The following is a 26,774-nucleotide window of genomic DNA, read 5'->3' as shown; positions in this document are numbered from 1 at the left end:
CGGCGGTTCTGAGTTTCTGTGTGTCTGTCGGTCTGTGTGTGTGTCTCTGGGTCGCCGCCTCGCTGTGTGTGTCTCGCTCTCCCTTGGCGGGGAGGGGATTGGTCACGCATGACTCATCTTGAACCGAGCGGGGCTCCAGCGGCAGGGCGGCCGCCGCCGCAGCTGGAAGGGGAGGAGGACCGGGAGGAGGGAGAGGAGGAGGAGGAGGAGGAGGAGGGGGCGGGGGCCTCTCCAAGTTTGTCGGGACCTTCTTCCGAGGCAGCGGCGGCGGCAGCCAGGGAGGCCGGAGCTGCGCGCGGGCCGGGGGCGGGGGCTGGGGCCGGGCCCGGGGCGGCGGGGCCGGCGCCTCCGCTCTTCTCCTGCTCGTGGTTCAGCCTTTGCTCGTACTGCGGCCGTGGCCCCTCTCGGCACGGCTCTCCGAGCAGCGCGCCCGCCGAGCCCGCCGCTCCCCGGCCCATGTACTGGAAGCATGAGAACGCCGCCCCGGCGCTGCCCGAGGGCTGCCGGCTGCCGGCCGAGGGCGGCCCCGCCACCGACCAGGTGAGCGAGCGAGCGAGTGGGTGAGCCGCCCGGGCCGGGGTCGGACGGGGACCGGGACCCAGCCGGGCCGGGCCGGGCCGGGCGGCCGCTGGGAGGAGGGGTGCGGGGGTGCGCCTGGGAGTGTGTGTCTGTGAGTGTGTGAGCGCGCGCGAGCACGAGGAGGGGGGGTCGCGGAAAGCGGGAACACATTATGCAAATGTTGGAGGAATTTCTCAAAAAGCGATTTAGCAAAGACACAGGCGAATCAAGAGGAGGCGAGGCGGGTATTGTCCGTCTGAATAGGCGCTGATAGCGCCGATGCGCCGGGGGTTGTGCCGGCGCAACGCTGAAAATCGCGGCGCGGAGCCGGTCCCGGGAGATCCGAGGGGCTGGAGGGTGCTCTTTCCTCTTCTTGGACGCCTCCCTTTTCTCTTTTGGGCCCCGTTTCGTCCCCGATCTCGCCCCCGTTTTACTCTGGGTTTCCCTCGGACCGGCCCTCGGAACGCGCCTGAGTCCGCGTCAGCATCGCCACATCAATTTCGCCGCGCGCGCGGGGCGGACGGGCTGATGCTCCCAGCGCTCAGGGTTTTATTTTCCTCAAGCGCCCCTCCCCAGTCTCTTTTTTATTTTCTTTCTCTCTTTTCTCCTTTTTGCATTTTGCGCCGAGAGCAGGAGAAGGGAGCGAGGAAGGGGGGTGGGTGGAGGGAGAAAAAATTCGATTTTTAATTACTACCATTAAAAAATCAAATTTGCAATTCTTTGGGCGGCCTGATGGATCTCACTGATTGACAGTTGGAATTGACACTCTGGCTACCTCTTATCTTGGGCATTCACGACAATTTCTAATTGCAGGTAGTTTGTGTGTGTGCGCGTGTTTTTTTTCCCCCTCAGAGGCTTGGATTGCAAGGGAACTAAGCGATTACTTCAAGAGCCACGGGTTAAGTGCAGGGAGAGGGGGAGAGAGAGGGAAAAAAATCCAATCCAAATTCAAATTGCTTCATTAGAGAGACACCGCTTTTGTGGGGAAGGGCTTTAAATGCCCACTACAAAGTTAGGACTCATTGTTCCGCGCCGGTTTATATAACAGGCGCGGGGAGGCGCTGGGCTCAGGCTGCGCGGAGCCAGTGCTGCAGCCGCCGCCGCTTGCGTTCCCTCCCCCCTCCCCCAGGTGATGGCCCAGCCAGGGTCCGGCTGCAAAGCGACCACCCGCTGCCTTGAAGGGACCGCGCCACCCGCCATGGTGAGTTCGTTCGGCCCTGCCTTCGGTCCCCGGTCCCCTGGCGGCCGGGCCCTGGGGAGCTAACGCGGCTTTCCGGCCCCGTGCGCTGGGGGACTGCCGCAGGGCGCCGCCCCTCTCTGAGCCTCGGTTTTCTGACCGGGAAGGCGAGCTTTGACCGCTCCTGGCACCTAGGACGCGCGTGCTAAAAGTTGGAGCTGTCCTTTCCTCTCCAGTAGGCCCTTCCATTCCTGTCCTGTAGCCCGTGGCTTGTCGTTCGGGGGGGATTTCGTTGTCGGTTGGTTCGCTGAGGCCCGGGTCTGTCTCCGAGGCAGCAGCAACGCTGGGCATCCGACTCGGCCCGCATGTCAGAGTGCGGCTCTCGCTCTCCGCCCCCCGCAGGCTCAGTCGGACGCTGAGGCCCTGGCCGGCGCTCTGGACAAGGACGAGGGCCGGGCTTCTCCCTGTACGCCCAGCACGCCTTCTGTCTGCTCACCTCCCTCTGCCGCCTCCTCCGTGCCGTCCGCCGGCAAGAACATCTGCTCCAGCTGCGGCCTGGAGATCCTGGACCGCTATCTGCTCAAGGTGAGACAGGGGCGGGGTGTTGCGTGTGTGTTGGCGGGGTGTGGGTTGTGACCCCGAGGGCTGCAGGGGGAGCCACGCCGGCGCCGGGTCCCCTCAATTCGAATCCTTGCTCAGCCCCGGCCAGACTCCAGCGGCTTCGGGCAGATCTCAGCGTCTCTCTGCGCCCCCCGGTTCCCGTCTGAAAAATGGGCAGAGTTGATTTCTACCTCTCTGCGCCTCCATGTTACAGAAGAAAAGTGGGGGAAGTCACATGTTCCTTCAGAGCTCCGGCGCCTGTGTCTGCTAAGGGGGCCGGGGAGGCTGGAGCCGGGCGCGCGCAGAGGTCCGCGCTCAGCCGCCCCCCCATCTCCGCCCCCTCCCCAGGTCAACAACCTCATCTGGCACGTGCGCTGCCTCGAGTGCTCCGTGTGTCGCACGTCGCTGAGGCAGCAGAACAGCTGCTACATCAAGAACAAGGAAATCTTCTGCAAGATGGACTACTTCAGGTAGGCTGCGCCGCAGGGCCAGCAGCGTCGCCGGGGGCTCGCAGAGGCCGTTTGTCAGCTGCGCTCGGTCTCTGCCTCCGGAGGCCCCCGCGTCCCGAATGCCCCGGCGCCGAGCCGCGCGGGGGCCCAGTCCACCGGCTCTCAGAGGCAAGCACCAGGAGCTCCAGGCCGCGCGCCGGTGCTGGCAGAGGTTCGGGCCGGTGATCCGCCCCCGGTTGCTGAGGCCCACTCGGTTTTGGTCGCGTCTCTGGCTCCCTCTCGGTTCCTGCCTGAACCTCAGGCTCCTGTTCCGACTCCCAGCGCGTCGGTCGAGTTCCGAGGCCCCCGGCCTGGGTTGTAACCCTACTCCCACTCCAGCAAAGCCGGCGTCTCTACCCGGCAGGACCCTGAGCTGGGCTCCAGACTCTTGTCCCGGCTCTGGTCCCGGCTCTTACCCCGGCCGGGTTCGAGGCTGGATTCAGCTCTGGTTCGGCCTCAAGCACTAGCCTCGCATGGGTCTCGGATCCGAACCCATGTTCAAGCTTTCGATCTAACCCCCGACCTCGGTCTCCGGCTCCGCCTCAACTCAGACCCCGGCATCGCTCGAGTGTAGGATTTCGTGTCTGGGATCCTGCCTGCGCCCCGGGCACCGGTTCTAGTCCCAGCTCCGTCGCCGTTTCGGCCCCGGCTTCAGCCTCTCCTGGGTCTAGGCTCTGACTTTGGGCTGCCGGGACAGGAAGGAGGAGTGGGGCGCCACAGCCAGGGCCCCGGTGTAGGATCACCCTGGGCTGCGCCCTCCGCCCGGCCGTGCCGCGTCGGCAGCTCTCCACAGCAGCCCAACTGGTCCTCCCGCCGCCTCTCCGCCGCTTGCGCGCGCCTGGCTCCTCACCTCGCCTGGCTCTGCCCTGCCCGGGTCATGGTGTCGAGGTCACGGCGAGGTCAGAGGAGCAGCGACTGCCGGCCCGGTCCCTAGGGGAAGCGTGAAGCAGGCCTGAACTGGGGTCTATAGAGTCCAGAGAGAGTGGAGTGGTATTGGTTCCTGGGCAGGACTCCTGTTCCCAAGAGCTTTCTTAGGAAGTGGAGAAAGCAGCCCCCATCCCTCCAACATCCTTCCCATCCCTGCCTCGGGAGAGGTCACCGATGCAGCCTTCCTGGGAATACCCCAGCCCCAGAAAGATCCTCTTAAGTCAGGGGATGCTGTGTAAGGCAATGCTGCTTCCCCTGGCCCCTGGATTTGAGTGTCTGGGAACTTGGAAAGAGAGGACCTTGAATCTAGGGGGAGGCTTGTAGCATTTGGGGCTGGGGTGCTCTAAGGACACCTTAGGAAGCCTGGCTGGAAAAATGGACTCTTCTCCATCGGTGCATGGGTGTGAGTGGAAGTGCAGCTAGGGTGTACATGGGCAAGGGCGGCTCTACCAGCTGGCCTGGGACTCCAAGTACGAGGATGCACGCGTGTCTGTCTGTCCGGATCTGTGCAGTGGCCTGGGTGAATGTGTCAACTGGGGAGGGCGAGGGGCGTGTGGACAGTGTGGGTGTACCTTTACAGCAAGCATTTGTCTGTCAGTTCATGTGTGAGTGGAGAGTGTGTGTCTCTGTGAATGCTGAGACCGTGCGTGTGTGTGTGTGGGTGTGTGTGTGTTGTCAAGTTGGTCAGGACAAGCTTTCTTCTGGCCTGGGGTCTGAAGGTGAGAGGTTGAAATCCTGTCACTACCCACCCCACCACACACCCTTCCTCTGAGGGGCATTTCTCCTTACCGAGGGCTCAAGGGCGTGAAGTGACTGTGGATTTGTGGGTATGGGCTGCAGCCTGTGTGTATGTGAGGGCAGGGCTGTCATTGTGTGGTGTGTAACCAGAGTGTGACCTCTCCCCTCCACTGTCCTGACTCTTAGCTAGCCAGGGCAGGAAGCAGAGGTTAGGGTCCCTGCTCTAGGCCTGACTCCAGTTGGTAAAGAAACAAGCCAGCTGCCCTTTCAGGGCTCCGTGTGTTCATCAGTGGGCCAGGACGGCCTGGGGAACCCAGCAGGCGTCTTCCCGCAGAGTAAGGCAGGCCTGGCCACCTCTGCTGGTTCTCCTGGGGCAGCAGATCCGCCACCCTGTGAGCCACTTGCCCATGTGTCTGTGCTGCTTCTCCAGCCCCAGCTCATGCCCAAGGCTGGACCAAGCCTCCTTGGCTGATGTGCTTTCCTAGATCTTCAAGGATTAGTCAAAGCTCAGATCTTGACCCTACTGTTCAAAGCCTCCATTGCCTTCCTTCCCACGGTAGTGGGACAAAGCAGGAGATGTCCAGCTATCATGGAGACACAGAGACCAGACTCCATGAGGCCACCCTGAATCACTGTGTGACCTCAGGCAAATCACTGCATCTCTCTGCCCTCAGTGTCCCACCAGGGTATCTCTCTGAGCTGCCAAGAAGGCCAGTGAAGGGAGGAAGGCTCAGCAGAGGCTCCCTAAAGGGTGGGTGCTATGGGTGTCACCACTGGCAGGGTGGCAGAGGCATCCCGCCTGGTGGCATTTCCTCAGACAGCTTGGGGAGCAAGAATGGGACTGGGCCATTTCTGGCCTGCAGGTTCTGAGCACTAATCCTTTTCTAGTGACAATAGCCCCCAAAGCAAAACTAAAACAGATTTTTGGTTAAGAAAATAGAGCGAATAAAGACTCACATTCCCTGGGATGAGAGAAGAATTGTGGCTTTTCTGATCATTTCTCCCCCAGCCAGGTCTCCCTGCAGGCATAACTCATCCCTGGCAGCCCCACCTGTAACAAAAATAATGAAACCCACAAAAAGGGAAAGAAAAAAGGCGGAGCGCCAGGCAGGGACTATTGTCTGCTCTGAGCAGCAGCCCGGGCTCTGGGTGGCTGCTGGAAGTGAGCTCTTCCTGGAGAGAGCGCCCTGGTGTGGAAGGCAGAGCCCCCTCTCCAGATTGGGGCTCAGGGAAGGGCCTAGCACTCAGATTCTCTGGCCCTCTGTTTCCTGAAACCCAAGATCAAGGGTCTGATGGGAAATGGGCTGGAGCACTCACCCCAAAGAGAGGCCAAGATTTCTGAACAGGATGCAGGGAGGGAGGAAGTGGCCAAGACCCCACTGGTAGCTTCCGAGGTCCTCTGACTTCTGGTCTTATTCCCCAGGGAAGGGCTTCCTCTCGGTTCTGTCTGCTATCTTGCCCTTCCCTGACACTGGTCTATAGACTTCTCTTCTATCTTCTTTGGCAGAGCTGGTAGCACTGGGGGCTCAGGAAGCTAGACATTAGGAAAGCACTCCAGGCTCACCGGGGCAAGAGGCAGGTGGCTGTGCCTGGGTGGGGTAGAGTCTGGAGGGCCATTGCTGCTCCTGGCTTTGTTGGAGGAGATTGGCTTTCCACTGACTATGTGCCCTCTCTGAATTCACTGGACCTCTCTGCCTCAGTTTCTCCAACTCACCATCCAAACAGGGACCTCACCAGCCCTTGTGGCTTCAGTCAGATTCCCACCTCCCCTCACTCCCTGAGTCCTAGCAGAAAAACAAAAAATTTTTTTCCATCAGGAAAATGTGTGATGCTTTTAACTTCTTCACTTTTTGGGTTAAGACCATTTTGCTTTCTATTTGCTTCCAAGAAGTGTGTGGGGGGGTGGGAGTCCTGTGTGTGTGTGTGTTGGGGGGTGGGGTGGGAAGATAGTGTTCCTTTCTGGGGGATTCATGACTCAACAATCAAAACCCCAGACAGGTGACTTCTCTGGTAGTCAAGAGACTAAGACTCCATGCTTCTAAAGCAGGGGACCTGGGTTAGATCCCTGGTCAGGGATCTAGATCCCACATGCTGCAATTAGGACCCGGTGCAGTCAAATATTTATTTCAAATATTTATTTCAAAAATAAACCAATCAGACAGCTTCCTCCCACCCACCGGCCTGTGGCTGCTGCCCCACGTTGACTGATCTGAAATGCCCCTCTGGCCCCTCCCCTCCTGAAGTGTCATACCAATTGTAGACTGGGGGAGACAATGTCCCAACAGAATGGAGAATGCTTCCCACCAGTGAGAGAGCGGAAGAGGACAGGACCGGAGAAGACTGTACAGAGCGCTTCTCTAAGCTGAAAACTGTGTTAACCCTTTACATCTCATTGATTTATCTCATTAAATCCTCCCATCCACCCTGTGAGTAGGTAATTGTCATAATCCCTACATTATAGGATGGGAATCAGAGGCCCTGAGTGGTGAGGTCACACAGCTAATAAGTGGCAGAACTTGGATAACCCTCACGGCTGCCTGACTTACCATCCTTATGTCTCAATATTTGGCACTCTTCTGTAGCTGAGACACTCAGCAACTTGCCGCCTCTGCAAGGTGGGGCCCGTGGGATGGCAAAGACCACACCCACCCAGCCACCCCTGCTGGCCCTAAGACTCCCTACCCTGGCTGGCTGGCTTCCCTCTGTGCTCCGACTGACTGTCCCTGGGTGGGCCCTGGGAGCACTTAGGCAGGAGTGAACTTCTCAGAGTCCCAGTGACTGGAGGTTCAGGTCACAAGGTCCTTAGCCCTCTTGCCCCCTGACCACGGGCGTGGGGCGTAAAGGGTTAACTACCTCTCCTCGCCTTGATGGGGGTGGGGTTCAGAGAGTGCCCGGGGCTGGGCCTGGGAAGGGGGGCCGCCCACCACGGTTCCTGTCCCCCACTTGGCCCTAGTGACTTAGGGCAAGCCTGCCGGCTTCTCTTCCTCGTTTCCCCTTGAACCCAAGCTCCGACCACATACTCCAGCGGGGGAATCCCACCCCCTCCCCCGGACCCCGAGGGTCCCCGGGGAGGCTCAGAGCTGGGAAGCGGCCCCCCACCGCGGCTGAGAGCAGCCCAGCGGCCGCCAGCTGTTGGGGGACAGATGTTGGGGGAGCTGAGAGAGGCGTTCGGGGAGGGGCTTGGGCTGGGACCTCCGAGGAGTGGGGCGTTTTAACCTCTTAAATGCTGGTTTTGTTGTTTTCGGCTTCTCCTGTGGGTTTGCAAAGCAGGGAAGAAGCAGAAGGCATAGGACCACTCCCCCGCAACTTGTTTGCCTCATAGAATCTCTTCTCTAAGGCCCTCAAGTGAGCGTCCCAAACGCAAAGCAAGAGAACACTGCTTTTGAGTGTCAGCGCCTTGTCTCACTAGCTTCTTAACAGTGCCCCCCCCCGCCCCGCCCTCTGAGCTCCGGTTTCCAGAAAAGGGGTAGCTTAGCAATGGGGACCAGAGTCGTAGTGAAACTCCGATGGGCTCTTCCGTTGAGGCTCATTCACGCAACAAATAACTGCTGGGCTCCTACTCGGTATCCAGGAAAGGCAGGCAGAGAGAGCTAGCCTGCTTCCGTCCCTGGCGCACAGCTCCCTCCGCAAAGCCACGAGTACCCAGATGTCTGCGTTCTCCGCTGGCGTGGAGAGAGGGCAAGGCGGTGCGCGGCGCCCACTCCGCTCCTTGCAGCAGCTGCCAGGCTGTGCTTCCTACCTCCGACACCTCTCCATTCCCAAAGCGCCTCTGTGCTTTGCGCCTTTGCCCCGCGGCGCGCGCGGGGACCCAGGGAGGGGCGCGCACAACGCAGGGGGGAGGCGGGCAGTGGCCGCGCCCCCTAGTCCCTTTGGCGCTCCCTTCGCAGCTCCCGAACACCCCTTTCTTGAAGTTTCGTTGTCTCTGCCGCCGATTTCGCTGCTTCCGGAATTCGGCGGCACGGGCCTCGCTGCCCGCCTGGGAAAGGAGTCTGTCGGTTTGTCAGAGCCTGGATCCGCAAGCGTCCTGGTGCCCCTTGTTTATGTCACCTTCCACGGGTGGGGGACACGCTTCAGGAGCGGCCCGAAACGCATCCCAGACTGCAAAATGACCCCCATCCCCATCTAGGATTTAAACGCGAGGATGGTTTCATTGACTGGGCGGAGACACGGCGCGCGCAGGGAGATCCTAGAGCTGGGACAGCTCCCGGCACTGGGGGTGATACGAGGAGGGCGATAAAGTTGCTGAAAGGTCGCCTGCGGTTCCCGCCTCAGAGCAAGGGGGTGAGGGCTCTGCGAGCGGCCAACGGAGGCGCAGAACGCGCGCGGCGTCGCGGACTCGTGGAACGGGAAGATCAGGGATGCTCGAGGAGTCTTGGATGCGTCCTGGCGGAAAACGACGAACCCTGCAGAGGCAAGCGCCAGGATCCGGGAATTTGAACTCTGGTTCTGCGCACCGATCCCGGAACATGGAAACCGCCTCCTGGAGACGCAATAGCTCTCGCCTGCATCTCAAGGCCGGGACTTTCCTGTACCGACTGTTTAAGGCTCTCTCTACTCGAGACTGCGGAGGCCCTAGGCCCTGCCCGAGGGAGTTTCCCGGACCCAAGGCTCGGAGTGGGGATGCGACGCAGTCAAACCAGGCCCCTTTCCTGTTCATACCACAGGGTTTCAACTCTACCCATCTCCAGTCCCACTGCTTCCGCAGGTTCTAGGAGATTTTTTTTGCACGTCGGAAGGGACCTCAACCCGTGTTCCACGCTCCGTGTCGTCTTGGACAAGTCCCTTGTCCGCCTTGAACCTCCGATTCCACGTGTGCAAATTGGGTGTCAGAGTCCCCACTTCACATGGCTGCGGCGAGGAAAAAGTTGCGGCCCAGAACCCTGGAGCGTAGCGAGGGTTCTGCACCCGGCTGGCCCTTCCTTTTTCTTCCTTTCAGAGCCCAGGAAATTCTCCTAGTCCGGAGCCGGGCAGCGGAATTTGGAATCGCCCCTCGGGCGGGAGCAGACTAAAACGGGCAAAACGATTTCCTCTCCTCTTTACTGAAGGATTGGAAACGGAGACCGCGGACTGTGCTGGGGAAGCCGAATTTCCGGGGTGGGAATCCATTTCTGTCTGTTTGAGGGACGGTTGACTAGGCCAAGGCGCGCAGAGCGGCCTGAGCGAACCCCGCGGCCGCTAACAGGGTTCCCTGGAACACCTTGTCCAAGAGAGCGGCATGGCCTGTAGTCGGTGCTGGCCGAGGCCTCCGCTCCTGTACTCAGTTCAACCCGAGACAGAGACCGTTTGTTCAACCGGCAGTTGCTTGTGTTTGCCAAGGCAGGCGAGGCTATACCCAGAGTGCATTTGCTGGGCTGGTACCTGCGCGCTCTCAAGGCGCTTCCCAGTGCTCTTTTGGGTGGAAATGTGCCTCTGGGGACACAGAGGCAAATCTTCTAGAGCTTTTCCCAGGAATGCCGGGGTGGAAGGGAGAGCCAAGAATCCCGTCTTTTACAAGTCGATGTGTTCAGTGCTGAGAAGGTGGTGCTGGGAGCCGTGGAACTAGGAGTGGGAGGTCCGCGGTGGGAAGAGGAAACAGTCTGTGCCAAAGCCTGGGGAGTGGGGAGTGCTTCAGAGGGGTCATAAGACCTGGGACCACCTTCTTCGTGGCTGACGCAGGCTCCTGTTTGGGTGTGGTGTGAGGGATCTTTAGAAAGGTTAGGGAGGAGATGAGCCAAGAGAGGATGTGGTCTGTTGAGCTCTGTCAACTCCAAGGATCTTGGACCAGATCCTGAGCGTAGAGTGGAGCCACCAGAGGATTTTAAGCTGGGTAGGGGACAGCATAAAGCATCCGTGCTGGCAACTTCCCTATAGCCACTTTGTGGAGGCTGAGTTGGCCAGGGTGATGCTGGAAACAGATGTAAAGATGGGCAGTGAGAGGTGCGTGATGGGAGCAAGGCTTAGGAAGGCAGCGGTGGCTGTGGAGAGGAAGAGATGGGTCCCAGAGATACTTAGGAAATGGAACCTACAGTGTCTGATGATTTGTTGGTTGCTGGGTTGAGGAGAAGTGGTTGATTTAGGTTTCGAAGCTTGAGGGGCTGGATAAGTGGGGTCACCATTCCCTGAAAAGGAGTGTGCACCACAGGGTGAGTGCAGGGTCACTGGGTGAGTCATCTACTTCAAGAAAAGAATTTCCCTGGTGCTCCCGGGACAGGCCTTGGGCTGACTTCTAAAACAGGGTATACCAGAGTCTGCTGCTTCCTGGAGGGGCTCCCAGTCCGGTGGCGGTGGAGGCAGCCACACCACAAAGTGGGAGGGCGAAGGGGAAGCGGCAGAATCAAGAAAACTTTGAGAGAGAGTGAGGCATTTGATCTGGGCTTTTCTCTCTTGTTAGGATGACACAGGGCTCCGGAGTCTGAGACTATAGCTGCTTACTAAACCAATAGCACTAACCATTGCTGTTGTCACCTTGTTCAGCTCAGGGCAAGAAAATGAGAACTCAGAGAAGCTAAACACTGTGTCCAGGGTTACAAAGCCAGTAAGTGCATATCTGTCTATGCTTTCAAGACACTCTCAAATTTCTCTACAGCTGGGTTACAGTTTATTCTTCTCAAGAGTCACACTGGCTAGGGCTTCTCTCCCTGCAAGCTGTGTGACCTTGTGCCCATTACTTTACCTATCTAGTCCCCATTTTCCTCATTTGCAAAAATGAAGATTAATTGGGACAATCAACATAAAACCCTTAGAATCTTGCTGGGCAAGTGGTAAGTGCTCATACATTTGCCAAATTATTACTATTGTTATATTTCCCCTATATTTTATTGAGTGGAGTAATGTTATATACAGATTCAGTGATCATGGTAGACTATTTGGGAAACTCAGAAAAGCACCAAGAAGAAAGTAAGAAACCACCCACCAGCTCACCTTCCAGGTGGGACTTGGCTGCAGGGGATGGTGAATCCAGACAAAGGGAAATGCACGCGTTAAGTCCCTCGGGAACCGGGCGTGGCGGAGACTCAGGGGTGTGGATGGCTGGTCTGAGCCTCGCCATCCCTTCTTTCCCCTCCCCCGCCCTGTCCCACAGCCGATTCGGAACCAAGTGCGCCCGGTGTGGCCGACAGATCTACGCCAGCGACTGGGTCCGGCGGGCGCGCGGCAATGCCTACCACCTGGCCTGTTTCGCCTGCTTCTCGTGCAAGCGCCAGCTATCCACAGGCGAGGAGTTTGGCTTGGTCGAGGAGAAGGTGCTCTGCCGTATTCACTACGACACCATGATCGAGAACCTCAAGAGGGCCGCGGAGAACGGTACCCAACCCGCCCCTACCCCTCCCCACCCCCAGCCCTCTCTGACCCCCACGCCACCTCAGCACCCCAGGGACTGCTCGCAATTCTCTAGATCCTGGCGCCCCCTTTATCACCTGGGGGCAGCATGAGGGTGGGGCTGCGCACGGACCTTGCCCTTCTGGCTCCACCATTTGTTTGCAAGTCTGAAGTCACACTGCTGGTCCTTGCAAATTGTTTCCCACTCTGTAAAATGGGGCTAACGATAAGACACCTCAGAGATAGATGAGGCTGGTGTTCTGAAAAGCCGAGAAGCACTCAATGAACCCTAGCAGTGACTCTCATCACGGGCAGCCTCCTCTGCCTTTGGATAGCTCTGGGTGGCCTGGAGGTTCATCCCCTCTCCTTTGCCGGAACCAGGCTTGGGCCAGTCAGCCAGAGTTGATGCAGCCCTCTCCTCCCAACTCCCACCCCAGCAGCTAGGAGCCAGAGGTTTGGGGGTGGGGTTTTCCTTCTGGGCTGTAAGGAGAAAAGCCTTAGAGTCTAGAGACCCCAACTTCAGTTTTGCTTTTGGCAGGTTGCCCTGACATACACAGTTGCCTTTTCTTTCTGGGTCTCACTCTCCCTAGTGGAAAATGGTTATTGGACTACTGAAAGTGAAAGTTGTTCAATGTGTCCGACTCTCTGCGACTCCACGGATAGTCCGTGGAATTCTCCAGGCCAGAATACTGGAGTGGGTAGCCTTTCCCTTTTTCAGGGGATCTTGGACTAGGAAGATCCCTAAATCTCTTCTGTCTTTGATACTGAGATTTCCGAAGACACTTAGGCTCAGGTCTAAAACCCAGGTCTTCCCGGGTTTGTCGGGGCTAAGTCATAAAGTGTCTGCCCCATCCACAGTGCCTCTCAGGAAATATGTACCACCCTGCCTCAATCTCCAGTCAGAGGACTAGTCAGGAATCCCCAGAGTGCTGTTTGCCATGGTCACAGCTCCAGTCAGTTGGTCAGTCATGTCTGACTCTGAGACCACATGGACTGTAGCCCACCAGGCTTGATTATCCATGGAATTTTCCAGGCAAGAATACTGGAGTAGATTGCCATTTCCTACTCCAGGGGATCTTCCTGAGCCAGAGGTTAAACCCACATCTCCTGCTTTGACAGGTGTATTCCTTACCACTGCCCACCTGGGAAGGCTTGGCCACAGCAGGGCCGTCACTTTCTCCTGCCAGGATCAGGGCTGAGTGGGTCTGGGTGGGGAGCAAGTGAAGCTGGGGTGCTCTGAATTTACCTTCAAGTAAACTGGGCAAGTCAGTTGTGGAGCTGGGATGGAAGTTCAGGAGTCAGCGTTTCCCCCACACCATCAGTCACTCCAGACTCCTTCCATACCTGGACCAACCAGGACCACCGCTAGCCACAGCCTTGCCAGTTACATTCCAGCTCTCATAGCCAGGCTGACTCCAGACTCCTACCATGCTGGGAACTTGAAAGCTTATGACCCCAGATCTCCTTTACTGACCAGCCTTCAGTTTGGGCTACTGCTTTACTTGTAAAACTTAAACACTCATGTGTCCATTATAGAAAATTTAGAAAGGATGGTTAAGCAAAAAGAAGAAACTAAAGACCACTCCAAATGCCACCACCCCTCACATTTTAGTGTATATCTTCCCAGATTTTGTTCTATGGATGTATGTCAGAGTGTTTGTTTTGTTCTTTCTTTCTTTCAACACAGTGTTCCTAGTTAAAAAATTATGAATAGTGGTGGAGTTTCTGGAGATTTCAATTTTCTTCTTTGTGCTTATCTGAATTTTCTGAGTTATTGATAAGGAGCATGTACAACCTTTGCATTCAGAAAAATGAGATATTAAAAGAAAGGAATATATTTAGTGTGATTTAAAAAGTAATGTTAAGTAGAAAGAGAATAACACATTCAGTTAACAAAATTAAACCTTAGAGAAGGTGATGACATGTGATTGTTGGAAAAAACTTCAGAAGCTGCAGAAACATTGAGTCTTCATAATTGCACTGCCTCTTCCCAAGCCTTTGGTGTATATCCTTCCAACCTTTTTGCTTCCATCTTTTTTTTTTTTTTTTTTTTTTTACAAAATTAGGATCACAGTTCTGTAACCTGCCTGCTTCCCATCTCCATCAGTCTTTGGTTTCCCCAGTATGTCAAGGAGGGAGCCCAAACTGGGATGCTAGAGTCAGCCAGATTTCAGAATACTAGTCGAAAGGTCCAGAGCTGGGACTTCCTTCTCTCTGAACCTCAGTATCCTCCGCCGCCGTAACACGGGGATAATGACACCAATCCTCAGGGTTGTGAGAAGTACAGGGCACCCCCAAAGAGAAGCGTCTGGTACTGAGCAGATGCTCAAAAGTAGAAGCCCCTTCCCCAAAGACAGTTCAGGGGCTTAGAACCCTGGGATCCCCGCTCCCAGCCAACTCCGCTCCTGACACTTCCAGGGACCAGCTCCCCCCACCCCCGTCCTTTCCAGGCTGCCACTAGAAGAGATGGGGACGCGTGGTCAGCCACTTCTGTCGCCCCCAGGGAACGGCCTCACGTTGGAGGGGGCAGTGCCCTCGGAACAGGACAGTCAGCCCAAGCCGGCTAAGCGCGCCCGGACATCGTTCACCGCCGAGCAGTTGCAGGTACAGGGGTTGGCCGCGAGTGGCCGGGTGTGGGCGGGGCTTAGAGGACCTCCTGACTCCTCCCCTCTGCCCGACCCGCGGGTGGCGGGGAGGGGCTGTAGCTGCCTGGGGGCGTGGCCTCCGGGCCGGAGCCTCTGATTGGGCCGGGGCCTTGGCGACCTCGGCGGGCTCGTGCCTCACCGCCCCGCGGCGCCTGGCAGGTTATGCAGGCGCAGTTCGCGCAGGACAACAACCCAGACGCGCAGACGCTGCAGAAGCTTGCGGACATGACGGGCCTCAGCCGAAGGGTCATCCAGGTGGGGCCGGGGTGGGCGGGGCCTTCGGGTCTGGGGCGGGGCCTAGGGGCCTGGGGGCGGGCCCTCGAGCGCGTAGCCGGGCTGCTGAGCCGTGGGTCGGGGAGCACACGTGGCCGCCCTTCCTCAGGGGGCGACGAGGCAGTCCCGCCTGGGGTCCCGCGGCGGCGCGTCCAGCCTTTTTCCGCGAGGCTGAGGCTGCTGAGGCTGTCGTTCCAGGTGTGGTTTCAAAACTGCCGAGCGCGTCATAAAAAGCACACACCGCAGCATCCCGTGCCACCTTCCGGGGCGCCGCCGTCCCGCCTCCCCTCCGCCCTGTCCGACGACATCCACTACTCCCCGTTCAGCAGCCCCGAGCGGGCTCGCATGGTCACCCTGCACGGCTACATCGAGAGTAAGTGACCGCGACACCCCGGTCGCCCGGCTTGTGGGAGAGCGGGTATAGACGAGCGCTCGTGGGTGGCGGAGGCGTGAGGAGGCCTTGCTGCGACTCGTGAGTGCAGCTGAGGGTTCCTCAGTCACTGGGACCTAGAGATGGGAGAGAGGAGTTAAGTTCCCAACTCTGCCGCAGTGGAGCTGGACTCCTCCGTAGAGGCAAGCCATTCAAAAAGTACTCTCTCAACACCCACTCTGTGCCAGGGACCGAGGGCTAGAAAAAGAACAAGAAGGGTTAAGTCCCTTCCCTGGGCGAGCCTGCATTCTGGTGGGAAAGACAGGAAACAATACCAGAGAGATGAGCTGTTTGGTTTTCATCGTGGTGATTCCTGTAGTCGGGATTCTGGATGGGAGTGTGTGGAGATGTCGCCTCTCCTCCTGCTGAGAGCAGAAGTGTGTGAGTGAGACACCAGGAGAGGGCAAATAGGAGTGCAGGCAGCAGAGGAACCAAGTGTAGGCAGCAAGTGTTCTGGCATGAACGCGTTTGGGTCACAGAAGTGAGCCAGGGTGACAGGAGTACCCACAGCTGAGGCCGAGGGCAAAATCACCTGACTTCCTAGAACCTGTTTCCTCATCTGTACACTGGGACATTAATGATGCTACCTCACAGGGTAGTGATCCACTCATGTGTTCAGTAAGTGTTTTTTGAGTGCTTTCTGTGCCCTAAGCACGGGGATGCCTGTGTGCTAAGTCTCATCAGTTGTGTCCAACTCTTTGCAACCCCATGGACTGTATTCTGCCAGGCTCCTCTGTCCACGGGATTCTCCAGGCAAGCATACTGGAATGGGTTGCTATTTCCTTTTCCAGGGGATCTTCCTGACCCAGGGATCGAACCCACATGTCTTGTGTCTCCTGCATTAGCAGCCGGGTTCTTTACTCCTAGCTCCACCTGGGGGACTCCAAGCACTGGGATACAACAGACCAAAGCCTGTGCACTCCTGAGGCTCAGGTGGCAGGATGGGGAGGAGGGGAGACAATAAACAAATAAAGGAGGGAGGAGAGGTGTGTCAGTGGGGACTGAGCACTGTGGGTGAGGGGTGGCAGGTCATGGTGAAGTGATCAAAGAGTGGAAATCTGGGGGAGAGACAGAGAGAGTAGCCTTGTGCATGTCTGGAGGATGGACATTTAATGAATTTGCTGTTGAGCGGGTGCTTGTCACAGATTTTCTTTCCCTTTGAGGTTGTTTCTATTGATTGTTTCCTCAAAGCTGGGCATGGCCAGAAAGATAGATGGTGAGAACATACCCACAAGTTCAAACCCTCTCTTATCTGGGTTCAAGTAAAAGAGAAAGAAAAGGGAGGTCAGAGAAGAGCACAGCTGTGTCGCGAGTCCCTGCCATGTGCCAGGCGCTATCTTGACAGATGTTTCTAAACATCACTGTTTTACTGCACAGATGAGGAAACCAATGGTCCACAGTAAGTTAGTGGGAGCCAGGATTCTTTAATAATGAAATGTGGGCTTTAGTGTCATACTGTGGGGCTTCAGAGCCCATCACTGTCACTTACAAGCTGTGAGACATTGGGCAACTGTCTTATTATCCTGGAATACCAGTTTCCTCATCTGTAAAAATGAAGACAATAAGAATCCAGTCTCTTTTTTAAAAAGGAGAATACCTATCTCAAAGCAGTATTGTGAGCATCAGATGAGATCATTGACTTAATGTCCTCAGTATTTAGTAAATCTGGAAAAGTATTAGCTGCTCTTGTGATGGTGGTGGTGGTTCTGGCATGCAGAGCTGCGAATGCAGAATCCTGCCTACTGCACCCGGCTGCCAGTTGGGAGTGGCAGTGTCTGCCAGTGTCTCTTTGTTCTGTTCCATTTCTGTACCATCTACTCAGTAGGAGGGACTCTTTTCCCCCTTTCTTTTCTAAACAATGACGTGTTCAAGCTGCAAAGAGCTCATTGACAATCTAGTTCATCTGTTAAAGGTGCCAAGCACCAGGGGCTCTCTGGGTACCAGGAGTCTGGGCCACCAGCCAACATTTGCTGGGAAGTTGGTAACGGATCTAGGTGACCCCACAGAGAGTGGGGTCATGGTCTCCGGAGCTATGTCAGGACTCCGTCCACATAGTTTGTTGGCCAGGTCTAGGGACACCTAGAGAAAGGACAGAAGTGCCCTTTCCTCTTCCCCTCAAGGTGAACCCAGCTTGGGGCAGGAGGCGTCAAGGGAGTTTGAATGTGCTGCCTCCTGATGCGAGACTGAAGGTCCCCTTAGAAATTTTCTTTGCCATTCACTGAATTCACAGGTTCCTGTGTTTCCCAGAGCCTTCAAGCTTGGGCTTCCCTTGTAGCTCAGTTGGTAAGGAATCTGCCTGCAGTGCAGGAGACCTGGGTTCGATCCCTGGGTTGGGAAGATCCCCTGGAGAAGGAAATGGCAACCCACTCCAGTATCCTTGCCTGGAAAATCTCACGGACAGAGGAGCCTGGTGGGCTGCAGTCCGTGGTGTTGCAAAAAGTCAGACACCACTGAGCGACTAACACTTACTTACTTCAAGCTTGGAATCTCATGAAAAAGCTTTGGAACTAGACTCCAGAAATGCAAACATATGCATATAGTTCTCCACATAATCTCAGGCTGTTCATGGGCCCTACGAACACCCCATATTAAGAATTCCTCCATCTTCCCCAGATGAGGGAACTGTAGCTCAAAAAGGCACAGTGATTTGCCCTGTTACATATTAATTGTAGGTCTCTGTACAGGGCTCCTTCCCCTGCATCCAAAGAGGATGAAGTTCTGAGAAGAGTGAGGCCATAGGCTTCACTGTAGTGGTAAAGAGGTGGAAGCATGAGAGATTTGGGTCAGACCAAGGATGGCCTTACCCCTCCCTGTTTTAGATCTTGGAAAAGGGTATAGAGATTTATCCAGCAAAATCTTAAAGAGTATCTACTAGATGTCATGCCTTATTCTAGGTCCTGGAAATCCACAAAGATCTAGAATCTAGAAACAATCAAAAATTCCTGCCCTCATTAGAGGTTGCAGTCTAGCTGGCAAAGACAGATAATATCAAATAAACAATAAAAATATAAAGTAAGTCAGATGATGCTAAGTGCTAAGGAGGAAAAATAAAGCTGAGAAAACAGGCAGGGAGGGTAGGGGGGGAGGTGTTGGTGTTGGGTGGCAGTTGTGAATAGGGTAGTCAGGGAGAGCATCCTAGAGAAGGTGACATATGAGTACAGAGTCCTCTATGGGAGGGGGGTAAAACCCTGGTGATACCTGGGAGATAAGAAGGTACAACGCACCAAGGAAGGACTCGAATGGATGGGGTAGAGCCTTGAATGTAGGAATGTACAGCCTTGAATGTATATATTCATTTCTTTCTCTCTCTTTTTAAAACTTTTTAACTGTAATATAGTTGATTTACAATGTGTTAACTTCTGCTGTACAGTGAAATGATTCTATTTATATATATATATATATATATATATATACACACACACACATTGTTTTTTAATATTCTTTCCCATTATGATTTGTCAGAGAATGTTGAATATAGTTCCCTGTGCTATACAGTAGGACCTTGTTTATCCATTCTGTATCTAATAGTTTGCATCTGCTAACCCCAAATTCCCACTCCATTCCTCTCCCACCTCCCTGCTTGGCAACCACAAATCTGTTCTCTATATCTGTGAGTCTGTTTCTGTTTCATAAAAGTTCATTTGTGTCGTATTTTAGATTCCACACATAAGTGATATCATATGGTGTTTGTCTTTCTCTTTCTGACTTGACTTATTATAAGGATCTCTAGGTCTATTCATGTTGCTGCAAATGGCATTATTTCCTTCCTTTTTATGGCTGAGTAGTATTCCATTATATACGTGTACCACATTTTCTTTATCCATTCATCTATTGATGGGCATTTAGGTTGTTTACATGACTTGGCTGTTGTGAACATAGGGGTGCATGTACATATTCATTTATGAGTGTTTATCGGTGAGTTAGACAGTTATCATCAACTACACTTCCCAGGTGGCACAGTTGGTAAAGAATCTATCTGCTAACACAGGAGACACAAGAGATGCAGGTGCGATCCCTGGGTCAGGAAGATGCCCCATAGAAGGAAATGGCAACTCCAGTATTCTTGCCTGGAAAATTCCATGGAGAGAGAAGCCTCGTGAGCTATAGTCCGTGGGGTCGCAAAGAGTAGGACACAACTGAGCACACACACAATAGGCAGTTATCACACACCGCTTCATTGCTCATGAAGACTTTCAGGGACTTCCCTGGTGGTCCAGTGGTTAGGACTCTGCGCTTCCATTGCAGAGGGCGTGGGTTTAATCCCTGGTCAGGGAACTAAGATCCCAGAAGCCAAAGGTTGGTATTGCAACCAACCCTACTGAAATTTTGCCCAGGGGCATCCCACTGGTAAGTGACAGAGGTGAAAATGGCCCCAGGGAGCCAGCCTACCGAGCCCAGGGCTGGTGGGATGCTGCACGGAGACTGGGGGATGGGCTCCAAGGCATCCTCTCGTCCACAGGTCAGGTACAGTGCGGGCAGGTGCACTGCCGGCTGCCTTACACCGCGCCCCCAGTCCACCTCAAAGCCGATATGGATGGACCACTCTCCAACCGGGGGGAGAAGGTAAATGGAGCCTGGCTGGGTGGGGTGGGTCAGAGCCACCCCGCCGGGATTGGGTTTCTGGCAGGATTCTTGTCACTGAGCAGGCACCCTCTGCCTGGCACTCAGGCCCCCCTGTGCCCCACCACGCAGTGCCTTGATCTGGTGCCAGTGTGTTCGGCGTGTACGGCCAGCCCCCTGGTGGCTCCCCACCACGGCTGGCCTTCTCTTTTTCAGATTTACGGATTTAGTTACTTCGCTCAAACATTGCAGCTCTGAGCAGGGCTTATATCACACACCACCCTGCCTCCCACCATCTCACGGGTTCCTCCTCCTGCTTCCTCCTTTGTGTTTCTATCTGTTTCGAGTGAATATCCTGAGCTGGTGGGGCCCAGGGACAGCAGGCCAGCTAGTGGCCCTTGGTCAACCGGTAAGGCCTCCTTTGTGGAACCCGATCTCTGGTTGTCTCAAGCAGTAGGACTGGACGCCCAGAAGGGTGCTTGGACGTCACCCAGTCCAGTGGCTGAAAGCTCTGTTCTTACGCCCAGGAAGCCATTTGTTTGTTCTTTCTCATAATGAAGGATGGAGATGAAACGGGGTCGGTGGGGAGCCACTCTGGATGAAACTGCAGAGGGAGTAGAGCCCCCACCTCCCACTCAGCTCCAAGACAGCTCGCAGTGAGCCTTGAAAGCCACTGCTCTCAGACAACCCCTTCTTTTAGAAAATGAGGCCCAGGTAGCTCAAGATCACAGAGCCGGAATGAGAACTTGTGCCTTTGTTCGTTCACAAAATCGGTTCTTCAGCCGACATTTGCTAGGTACAGGCTGTGCCCAGGAGCCCCAAGTCAGTTGCCAGGAGCACAGAGATGAAGGAAATGTAGTTCGTGCCCTCGAGGAGGCCAATGGTTAGGACACAGCATGATTCAGCTGGGCCCAAGGGAGCTGGGGGTGGGGGCACAGCTCAGGAGAGACACAGGAAGGCTTCCTGGAGGAAGGCACGCCTGAGCCTCAGGGTCCGGTAGGGAAGGCATGAGCCGCCACGGCTCTCAGGGAACCCAGAGCGATTCAGAGCTGCTGGCACACAAGCCTGGGAGGAATCAGAGTGAGGGGTGGAGCCCTCAGGTTGCCAGGTGGAGGCGCATGGACTGTGGTGGGCCCTGGAGGTCTCTTTTAGAAGTATCACTGTAGTGGTCCTCGGAAAGACAGGGAGCCCCGGGAGTCAGAGGATGTGCTGGGCTTGGGGAGAAACAGGGCCAGGCCTGAGTGCAGTCTTCTATGCCTCAGCATCATTTGGGCAGCTCCTAGAGAGGCAGATTCCCCAGCCTCACGTCTGGGGAGCTGGGGCAGACCCCAGGGTGTCATACCCAGCCCCATGATTCTGGCAGGCAGCCAGGAGTGGGACCGCCTTTCCAGGACAGCCCCTCTTACTCCACCTCCTGATTAAGCACCTACCTGTGGGGCTGGGCTGAGGGCTGGGCACCATGGGGAAAGCAGATGATGCAGAGGTACAGTCAGCCAGTAGGACCAGTAGGTTTATAAGTAAATGGTAGGACGCATGCAGTCCCAAATTCTGGAGACCCCAGTGGTGGGTGACTCCACCCCAGGAACATCCCCTCTGAGACTCACACTCACAGGAAGGGCTGCCTTGGGTAAACAGCTTCTTTGTTCATGGCAGGCACTTTACATATGTTGTCTGATGCCCCCGATCACCCTGTGGATATGAGGATGGCATCCTCATGGTAAAGATAAGGCAACAGAGGCTCAGAGAGGTGACCCGACTTGTCCAGGGATGCAGCTAGCCCTTCGGATCTGAAGTCCACCTGGTTCAGTAATCACATGCTTCCAAGCCGCACTTCACAGTCTGCACGGTGCTCTCTTTGACCTCATCCTTCACAGCCTCCCTGGGAGGAAGATTGTGGTTGACTCCAACTCACCCCTGCATGCCCGGGCTCAGCCAGAGCAGCAGCTCACCCAGAGACACACAGCAAGTGTGGGTACAGCTGGCTTTGATCCTAGGGCTAGTTGCCTCCTGGCCTGCAGGAGAGCATTCATCCTGTCACACCCTACACCGGGACTCAGAGGCAAGCTGGCACAGTCCCTGTCCTCAGGGTAGCTTAGAGCAGGAGGTGGGCAGCTACACCCCAGGGCAGTTGAGGATAAGGGATGACCGTGGATCTTTGAGGACCCAGAAGACAGAATGGCCAGCTCCAGGGGGGAGGCAGGGGACGAGAGGAGTCCCTTCCAAGGCATAGAGGTTTGGAAGAACTGCGGGGACAGCAGAGGGCTTAGTGTGGCGGGGGCCCAGGGAAGTGGGGGGAACCACCAGAGGGGTTACATAATGAGGGCCCTGTACCTTCAAGCAAAGGGCCTGGGCATTACTGGGGGTCAGAGGGGATCTTTGGAAGGAATCAGCTCAGGGCTCAGCATTTGGAGATGAGCCCTTGTCTCCTGGTTTCTCAGCTAAGCCTGTGGTTATGTCTGGTTCAGCCTGAAGGGTGAGCCAGTCTGGGGGTCTGGCAGCTTTTGGATGGGGAAGGTTTCTGGTCCCTGGGATTGGCTGCCGTGCCACAGTTCTCTCTTGCTGGCCCAGAGCCCCAGCTTCACGTCTAGCAGCTCTACAGAAAAATATTTCCCCCTCCTCGTGACCTTCCGCCCTCTCACTGTCAGACCTTCCTGCCAGCTCCCAGGAACCTTTTCTGTCCACATCTTGCCAAACCCCTGGGGCCTGGCAGACTGTGTGTGTCCAGGCAGTGCAAAACCCTGTGGACTTTCTTCCAAATCCTTCCGGGCCTGATCCAGTCTGGTGAGGAGGAGATTCAGGGCCCCCTGGGGCAGCCCCCCCAAACCCACTCAAGACCAGCACTGGCCTGGCCCAGAGAACAGTACTCTGAGCATCGGGGTAGCATCCTGTGCCTCTGCCATGTTGTCATTGGACTGCTCATCCCTGTGAGTTTCCAGAACCAACATTTCTTCCCAGTCACGGCTCCTGATCCCACACAGAGCTGGGAAAATTCTTAGAAATCAGGGCCCAGCTGTCATTGTTCAGATAGAGAGACGGAAGCTCATGGACAGGCAGGGTCCTCCCTCTGGAGAGAGCTTCTATTAGGAAGAGCCCAAAGCCAGGTAGGCAACCCAGAGACTACAGGAGAGCAGTCTAAGGTGGGGGTGAGCTCCAGAGTCAGGCAGACCAAACCCCAGCTCGGCCACCTTCTCCCTTTGGGACTTGGGAACACAGTTTCTCTGAGTCTCAGTTCCAGCATCCACAAAATGGGGACAATAATCATTCCTACCATGCAAGGTTGTTGCTGAAAGCAAATGCGATTATATATGTACAGTGCCTAGCACAACACCCGGTGTGCAGAAAGTGCTCCATGTGTGTTGGTTATTATTACGATGGCTCTTACGGCGAGCATCACCATTGCTTTTTTCCATCTCCTCCTCATGGAAACCGACCTGGGCCGTTAACATTCTTGATCGAAAAATGGAACAGCCATATGGCCACGCCCACTGGACGTCCTCTGCCCACCTGAAACCTCCTCCTGGCACCGGACTGTCAAAAGGCACATCCCATTGGCCAGATAGCCAATAATCCTTGACTTGAACCTTCGGGGGTTGGGGGTGCTGGTGGCAGTAGGAGGTCAGCCAGGCATCTTAGGTGGGAGATGGGGCGAGGAGGGAGCCTGTCCCTGACCACCCTCTGTGTGTCAGGCACCTGGCGTGTCTCAGCCACCTGCCTCTCAAGTGCTTGGATACATGAAGGGCTTGGCCTGTCGCCTGGTACTTGGTAGGCACCTTTGGTGACTTTCAGGGTGGCCTGGAGAGGAAAAGGCAGTGGGTCTAACGAGCAGAACTTATTCTAGAGCCAGGCTGGGATTGCCGTGCTGGGTCCACCTCTTCTGGGCTGGGTGACCCCAGGCTCTTGGATTTTCACCTCTCTGGCCCCAGTGCCTCCCCTGTAAAAAAGAGATGGTATCAGGGCACCCTGGTGGGGTTAAGGCCAGGCTCTGTGAAATCACGCCCGTGTGCACTATACCCAGTGCCAGGAAGTTTGCCCAGGAGGTGCTAGCTGCTGCTCTTGAATCTTGAATTCTGCTCTTGAATCTTCCTGATTCCTCCCCATCTGAGAGAGAGAGGGAGAGAAGTGTGCTCATCCCTGTTTGACAGATGAGGAAACAGGTTCAGAGGTGAAGTGAGTTGCCCAAGGTTGCACAGCAAGCGACTGAGCCAGGATTTGAACTCAGATGTGGGCCCTGGGTCCCCCTCCTTCTCCAGGCCTTTGAGGACCTCTGGGGGGCTGCCAGCTGGCGCCGACCCTGGCTCAGCCCCTTCCCACACCCTCCTCTTGCAGGTCATCCTTTTTCAGTACTGACGCTGCCGGCACTTCCGCATCTGTCCATGGGCGACCTGCAGCTGTCCCTCAGCCTCTGAAACCCGGAGTCCGAGCCGCTGCCAGGGATTGCCCGCTCCGCGTCTACCCCTCGTCTGCCATCCTGCCCGCCACCAGCTGGGCCCCTGGGCCTGGCCTCCCTGTCTCCTGCTGAGAACCAGAACCCACCAGGAGCATGCGGAGCCCTCCTCCAGGAAAGCTAGAGCTCCCTGATACTTGGAGCCAGGGTGAAAACAACAGCCTGTGTTTCCCATTTAGTCAGGAGTCGTCCTCTTCAACTTAAGCTGATCACAATAGCAAAAGGCCGAATTGAATTGTGCGACGCCAAAAGCCTTCCAATTTACAGGTTTTCTTTCCTCCCGTGTTGGCCTTTACTACTTCCTTGGAACCATCTCCAAATTCTGAATAGTCAACAACCCCCAGGGTTATCCACTCTGTTGCTTTTGTCTGGAAAACTCTACAGTGTTTATGGGATGTCCCCAAAGGAAAGCTATGTTCTAATTTTATCATTTCCATCTGTCTGGTTATGTCAAGTTAATTCAGGGAGAGAAGAGACACTGACCAACCCTGAGAGGCCCAATAGGGCAAAGATGGAGGCCTGCCCAGACCAAGAGGCAGGGGGATAGGGAGGGGGTGGGGGGAACAAAGACCCCCATTAGTTTGGAGGCCCAGGAGAAGGAGTTGGCATGCTGGGCTGGGAGGGGCATGAGCCATTTTAAGGAGAGGAAAGAGGAAACTTGGGGTGTGTGTGTTGGGGGCCCCACTTTCCCCCAGTTATCCAGCGTATGTGCAGGAGACATAGCAGAGGTGGTTTTTGATCTGTGTGGCGACATTTCTGAATGTCTGGACAGGTTACACTTGGGGAGCTTCTTGGCTACTTGTTGACTCCCGATGGGTGGGGGTGCTTGGGCCACATCTTTTTTTGGGGGGGGGCATCTCCTGAAGGGATTAGGGAATGGAGCCCAGGGAAAGGGCAGTCAGAGCATTCATTCTGGACCCATCTCTGCATAGAAGGAGGGTCCCGATGCTAAGTGAGTGTGCCAAGCCCAGGGTTCTAGCTGGCACTGCTGGGCTTCTCCATCAACCCTGCCCAGAGCCAGCCCCACCTACTTCTGAGAATGCGGACCAGACAGCTGTGCTCACACCCACCCCGCCCTGCTACTCTTCCCCCCAAAAACAAAAGGGCTCATGATACACAAGACCATGATTTATGTTTTCAGGGGACACCCATTTGTCCCAACTTATCCTGTAATTTTAGAATTACTTTGTGTCCTGATGCATTTCCCACTAGAGGCTGCTAGTAAGCATGTTTCAGCCCAAGGCATCCTTCCTCCTTTGGTTCACCTGGTATGTTGCTTTGGGAAGGAGACTCTAGGACAGGGAAAGCAAGTTCATGGTACACAGGTATCTGCTGTCCCTGGTTTCACCCGTGGCAGACATCGATAATCGACTGCAGCACTATCTCGCTGAGTCTGGATAAGGGTTCGGAATCCAAATGCTTGAAGCTGGCACTCAAGATGAAAACTTATATGCCATTCTCGCTCTGGGATCTGGAGGAGGGCTGGGCCCGGGTGCAGCCCCTGAAGGGAATCTGCTTCTTTTCGCTTTCAAAGACAGTTCCAGCTGACTCAGGGCAAAGAGAAGGCACCCCTCTGAATGCGGGTGGTGCAGCTCAGTTCAGAACTCACCTAGTGAATAACGTGTGCTTAGCCCTGTGCTCGGAGCTGACGTTAACAGGAGCAGCTGGGCCCGATCCCTGGTGGTTGGGGAACTCTAATCTTTCCTTTGATTTCTGCTCCCAGTGATTGCAGTCCAAGCACCATCATGTGGTGAGTGGCCAGCCGAGTCCTGCCCAGGGTCACCTAGTACCCACTCTGCCTTGAGCCTCCCCCCCAGGGTCTGTTCCTTGCGTGGATCACGTGGTTGTAGCATGTTGCGGTTCAGACATGTCTCCACTAGCCTGATAGAGCAGCCTGAGAACCTACAGGCCATCAGGACTATTTATTTAAATACAAAGCAAAAGGGGGAAAATACACACACACATACACACACACATGGAAAAAAAATTGTAAGCACTTTTTTGTAAAACCAATGTCTGTTTTGTTACATACCTTTCATGTTGTGCTTTGTAAATGTCTTATTTGTGTAATAAATAAAGTTAATGCAAGTAGAAGTGCTGGCACTGACCTCCGGAGCACAACAGGATTCCATTTCTTTCCTGTTCTCTGGTGAAGGGATCAGGCTCAGGCCTGGCCCCCAGAGTAGCAGGGCTGCTAGCCAGTGAAGCCCCTTTCCAGAAGGTTGGTTCTGTTTCCCAGCTAGGAGGCTGAGCAGGGTAAAGGCATCATGGTGGGTTTCTTCTCTACTCTGTGCTGTGCCGGGAATCAGGCTGGCTGGTGTTCCCCCTCACTCCCGACCACACTCTGCTGGGCCCCGTGCTGACCTTGCAGGCTCGGAAAAGGGCCCAGGAAAAGCCCTCAGTCAGGCAAATGCTGTAGATAGACGGACTCCTCCCCATGCGCTGTCTGGACTCGGGGAGGGGGGCACTTGAGCTGTATCCTCAGATGAGAAGTTCACGGGGTAAGTTCACAAGAGGAGATGCTGGGAGGCCAGAGACGGAAGCCTAGAGGAGCCTGACTGGGAAATGGGGTGGAGTGAAGGGAATACGGACTGGAGACAGGGGTGACAACTGGCCTGGTCGGGTTCCAGAGCCACCG

The 26,774-nt window shown here is 55.5% G+C and overlaps 1 protein-coding gene across 4 annotated transcripts; it reads left to right on the top strand.

Annotated features, from left to right (window-relative positions):
- Positions 1-237: 237 nt before the first annotated feature.
- Positions 238-26,244, top strand: LHX6 (LIM homeobox 6). 4 transcript variants are annotated; one of them, XM_070452240.1, is made up of 10 exons: positions 238-540; positions 1,688-1,759; positions 2,138-2,320; positions 2,684-2,805; positions 11,549-11,769; positions 14,288-14,388; positions 14,589-14,684; positions 14,901-15,075; positions 19,592-19,695; positions 24,019-26,244. In XM_070452240.1, exons 1-10 carry the CDS (start codon positions 457-459, stop codon positions 24,037-24,039), a joined length of 1,179 nt encoding a protein of 392 aa, XP_070308341.1. In that variant the 5' UTR covers positions 238-456; the 3' UTR covers positions 24,040-26,244. The 4 variants fall into 4 exon arrangements, with proteins under 4 accessions (XP_070308341.1, XP_070308350.1, XP_070308356.1 ...); XM_020907606.2 differs by lacking the exon at positions 238-540 and adding an exon at positions 1,246-1,371; XM_070452249.1 differs by lacking the exon at positions 19,592-19,695.
- The last annotated feature ends 530 nt before the right edge of the window (positions 26,245-26,774 follow it).

Source organism: Odocoileus virginianus, chromosome 2 (assembly GCF_023699985.2).
Source record: "Odocoileus virginianus isolate 20LAN1187 ecotype Illinois chromosome 2, Ovbor_1.2, whole genome shotgun sequence".
Taxonomy (NCBI): domain Eukaryota; kingdom Metazoa; phylum Chordata; class Mammalia; order Artiodactyla; family Cervidae; genus Odocoileus; species Odocoileus virginianus.
The sequence above is the reverse complement of the archived record's forward strand: the minus strand, read 5'-3'. Positions and strand labels throughout refer to the sequence as shown.

Coding starts and splice junctions, on each gene's coding strand:
- LHX6 (XM_070452240.1), top strand. CDS start 457: ATGTACTGGAAGCATGAGAACGCCGCCCCGGCGCTGCCCGAGGGCTGC. Junction 11,770..14,287: donor CAAGAGGGCCGCGGAGAACG/GTACCCAACCCG, acceptor TGTCGCCCCCAG/GGAACGGCCTCACGTTGGAG. Junction 19,696..24,018: donor TCTCCAACCGGGGGGAGAAG/GTAAATGGAGCC, acceptor CTCCTCTTGCAG/GTCATCCTTTTTCAGTACTG.